This window comes from Limulus polyphemus, unplaced genomic scaffold (genome assembly GCF_000517525.1).
Source record: "Limulus polyphemus unplaced genomic scaffold, Limulus_polyphemus-2.1.2 Scaffold64, whole genome shotgun sequence".
NCBI lineage: Eukaryota > Metazoa > Arthropoda > Merostomata > Xiphosura > Limulidae > Limulus > Limulus polyphemus.
Window position 1 is genome coordinate 661,005 of NW_013665674.1, and position 4,887 is coordinate 665,891.

Below are 4,887 nucleotides of genomic sequence, written 5' to 3' on the forward strand. Positions count from 1 at the left end.
ATACGGTAGTATTTTGCAACTGCTTACTAAGCAATTCTTAACTGAGGATTTGTTGTGCATTCTAATAAGCTATTACTACAAAACCTTATTTTCTTGCTCATCAGAAACTCAATAAAGAAAAGCTGTAAACATAGTGAATTAAGATTAGACCTTGAAAAAATTGTAAGTTAAACAAGTTTTCGATCAAAAATGAATAATACGAAATACCAGAAATTATCAATAATCTTATCTATTTGAGAGATCTTGATTGATAAGTTCAAGGAAGTGTTTAAAAACAAAACAAAACACAAATCAGTAAATTTCATACGATATAATAGTTTCATTGAAGATATGAAATATTTTAGGAAAGAAATTTCAAACCAGACAATTTTCACGTTTTTTAACTTTTCAGATTTAATCCACTCTTTGAAATACTCTGATAACGAACTAGAAAAGTTTTATTTGAAAAAATATTATACACTATGAGAAAGTTTGTTTAGGATATTTGCACAAACTTCACAAGAACTATCTGCGTTAACCGTCCCTAATTTTGAACTGATAGACCAGAGGGAATGCAACTAGTCAACAGCATCGCCAACTCTTGGGTTACTCTAATTAAATGGTGGCATTTGACCGTCATTCTTATAACACTCACGGTTCCAAAGAGCGGAGCGCATTTCTGCGGCAACGGGAAGCGAACCATTGACACTCGGATCCATAGTCCAGCACGCTACCCAATAGATAACGCTCGCTTCCTAGAGATAGGACACGAAATCTATTAGAAGTTTCATATTTCAAACGACTCCAAAGTTTAGATTTTGAAGCTAGTATTATACATTTGGACATTGAAAGTGATAAGACAAGAATCAAACTTTCTCTGTGTTCTGACCACACTGATATTGTAGCCACGTCATTCATGAGTTAACTTTAAACATTCTACTTATTTCTATGAGTCGATTCGCACACCTTAAACGCAGCGACCAGAAAAAAAAGTACATGTATTACCTTTTACCTTAGAATGTAATTTTATTATTTAAAGCATGTATTAGCCGATGGGCGAGTTGCTACGAAAAACAAAAACAAAACAAGAACAATGTTTTAAACAAGTATGTTTCATTTCAGTTTCATATCTATTGTTTAAAAGTGAAGCAATGAACTACCACACCAGTACCAGCATTACGAGGCCTTTTAAGAATATCCACTAATTATAATGGGTGCTGCACGACATGCACCTTAAACGTGACCAGCTTTCTTGGTAGAAAAATGTACCTGTAGAGTTAGCAGTCCGGCCGGCCAGAAAGTTGTCTGTGACGTCAGTAACCACCCTGCGTTCCATCAAGGTGTAGCGTGTGCATAGAGTCTGGCTGCAAAGAGACTAAAGAGCGCGCGAGAAAGATAAATGCTTAAGGGTTTTAAGAGATAAGCTGCTTTCACCTTCTCGATCATGTGAAACAAAATCGTTAGGTGTTTTTTAGAGTTTTGGTTTACCAATAACTGCGTCGCACACACATGTGACACCTGCAAGGTAGATTATTCGTTAATCCAATTTCCATGTGGATCAGTTGGAGTTGTTTAGGTTCGCCGTTGCACCGTTGCTGTTTGGTGTACAATTAACTCTTGCCATGCATTATCTGATTACGGTATTGTGGCTCTTCTACGCTGTTCCTTTTCTTATTCTAGGTAAGTAGGCCGCTGTGGTTAAACTTTCATTTTAAACTCACTTGAGAAAGTGTGCTTAGCCATTTCTGTAAGATTTTTTTTTCACGTTCTTTTAATTTTGTACAATGTAATAAAAGGATTTTTCCTAGGATTGTCATGAAAACTTAACGCCCTCTAGATACCAAGTTTCGTCTAGTTTTAACATTAAATTCAATCTATATTTAGACTTTTAGTCTTCCTTAGATGAATCATATAAACACTGTACTTATTTTTTCAGTCAAAATATTTTAAATTCAGTTTTATTGAAAATAACCTGGCTGAATTCTCCATTAAAATATTCGAGATACTAAACTTACGAACTGAAATTTCGTTAGAACACTTTAAAGACAGGGTCATAGGTGAGCTGCAGTGATATATTTAATGTGGCATACTTTATATTAGAATAGTTGGAGGGTTGACTTATTACAGAATAAACGGTGGCGAAGTAGCACAGAATTAGCATTCAAATAGATTTATAACAGTACTCTAAGTTCTATAGTGTTTATTAAGCACTCAAGCTTGCTAAGCATAGTCCATACCAAGCAAGCAAGAACAATCAAAACATGCCACAGTGTAGCTGAACAACATTATGAGTTCTTCTAAGATGTATCGTGCCAGCTAGGTTTGCAAAAAGCTTCACGATGGGCTATCTGCATTTTGTCCGCGCAGGGAATTAAACCCCGAATTCTATCATTATACACCCTCAAGCTTACTGGTGAGTCACAGTGGGACAGGCCGGTCAGGAAAAAAGTGTTTAAAAATATTTTAACTTTTTTTATGACATCTGATCCTACGAGTCATGCGTGAAAAATTGGCGGACAATCAGAATTATGAGTACAGTGAACAGAGAGAGAGATTTAAAAAAAATTATAACGATGAAAATATAAAGTGTTATATTGCAATAGTCGATATGCAAGCCCGCCGGTGGCTCAGCAGTAAGCTTGAAGGTTTATAATGCTAAAATTCTGGGTTCAATACCCGCGGTTGGCACAGCGCAGATAGCTGAAAACAAATACAAATATCGACATGAATGTATTATAAAACATCAGCATATTTAATTATGTTAGAATAGTAAACAGAAAATTTTATCTTGGAATATTGAAAGTATTACTGGATTATTCACAGGTGTTATTTTAGTTTTGATAAAAAATATTTATGTTGAATTAATGAAAGTATTACATTAAGACAGTTAACAAAATTGAGCATGTGCCTAGGATTGTTTCAACGTGACTCACAAGTGAATCAAACGTGACGGGCAACTGGGTTGTTTTGAACTTTAAAAAATGAATCAGAAGGTGTATATGTTTCATTTGGATATATAATATATATATATGTCATATTAAGTGCCACACACTTGAAATGAAACTTCACTACTTTCTTAGCTATTAAAATGTGAGTTCTTTCAACTGTTTCTAGCAGGATGAAATCATCTACCCACAATTTAGTGCTGCAAGGCGACGCCCTCTGTAGGTGTATATGAAAATAGTTTACCACCTTATATCATATTAGTCCTACTCTACCAAATTCGGATATTCGATACACAGAATAACCAACAATGTTATATTAAAATAGTCAACACATAATGATTATATTAATATATCACTATTTGTTGGTTACTCTGATATAGTGTTATATGTCATCTATTCTAACATAATACAAATGGTAACCACTTGCATTATGTTAAAATAGATGACATATAACACTATATCAGAATAGCCAACAAATAGTGATATATTAATATATTCAACACGTAATGCTATATTACAGTGGCCACCATTTGCACTATGTTAGAATAGATGACTTATAACACTATATCAGAATAGCCAACAAATAGTGATATATTAATATAATCAACATGTAATGCTATATTACAGTGGTCACCACTTGTATTATGTTAGAATAGATGACATATAACACTATATCAGAGTAGCCAACAAATAGTAATATATTAATATAATCAACACGTAATGCTATATTACAGTGGTCGTGATCCCGGGTGTGCCATGTTTGAAACTGTATTCACATACTCACACCCCTCCCCCATAAATAAGCTAGCGGGACCAAACGTGGCGCACGTGCTCAGGTATCACGGATGAGTGTCTTGAAGGGATATTAATACTAGAGTGACGAGATCATTTTTGAATAATACCAACCATAATACTTGGAACATGGTGTTGCATTACAAAATTAATTGGTTGCGCGAAGGTATGCAAAAATGTTATACCAGAAAAGTAAACAATCATATGCTTGAGCAGAAATATTGCAAAATTTTATTTAGTTAAAATTTAAGCTTACAAACAAAGTCGGACACTGTTTACACAAATCTTTTAAAAAGTGTTATTTTACTTAGACATTTTTAAATATATAAAATTGATTTGATCATTTACTGAAGCTAGTTGTTGTTGTTGTTGTTTTGATATTAAGCACAAAGCTACACAATGGGCTATTTGTGCTCTGCCAACCACGGGTGTCGAAACCCGATTTTTAGCGTTGTAAGTCCGCAGATATACTGCTATGCCACTGGGGTGGGGGGCTGAAGCTAATACGGTTAAAAAAAGTAAACATCAGTCATGAACTTCTTTTAACTTGCTCTTGAAATGGTTATTATCAATGAAAACCATCTGCTACTGGATTCTTGAAGTCATTTCTGGTTTTATAGCCCAGAGAATTTTCAAAGTTTACTTGTTTCTTTAGCGCAAACCTACACAATGAGCTATTTACGCAGTACCAATTACAGGAATCGAATCCCACATTTTAGTGTTATAAGCCCCTAAGGTTACCGCTGACCCAATAGGGGCCCATTTCAAAGAAGATATTGCATCTAGACAGCCAACTCTTCGTAATCGGTCAGACAAGAGTTGGCATTAGGTGTTATTGATTAGCTGCCTTGACTTCTATCAATATATTTGAGGATGTGCTACCCTTTTCATCATAAATAACATAAAGAATTATAGATGCCGATTATGTCCCCTTCCCCAGTCGATACTTATATATATATATATAATAAGTCGATAAAGAAAATAATAGATTTATTTGTTCTTACGAAATACACACTGATATACATGCTTACCAGCTCCATTAAACGCCATGAAACCATTGAATAAAATCTGCAGTACCGTGTTGTCTCGATAAAATCGATAGCATTTACAGCTCCCCCCCCCAGTGGCACAGCGGTATGTTTGGGGGCTTAAAACGCTAGAACCCGGGTTT

General features: G+C 34.8%; 1 protein-coding gene across 1 annotated transcript in view; it reads left to right on the forward strand.

Annotated features, from left to right (window-relative positions):
- Window positions 1-1,416: 1,416 nt before the first annotated feature.
- Window positions 1,417-4,887, forward strand: part of LOC106464909 (proto-oncogene tyrosine-protein kinase receptor Ret-like) — a 39,699-nt gene continuing 36,228 nt past the window's right edge. The window contains exon 1 of the mRNA XM_013925084.2: window positions 1,417-1,659. Within this exon, the coding sequence (XP_013780538.1) occupies window positions 1,602-1,659 (58 nt within the window). The 5' untranslated portion in view covers window positions 1,417-1,601. The remainder of the gene's footprint in view (window positions 1,660-4,887) is intronic.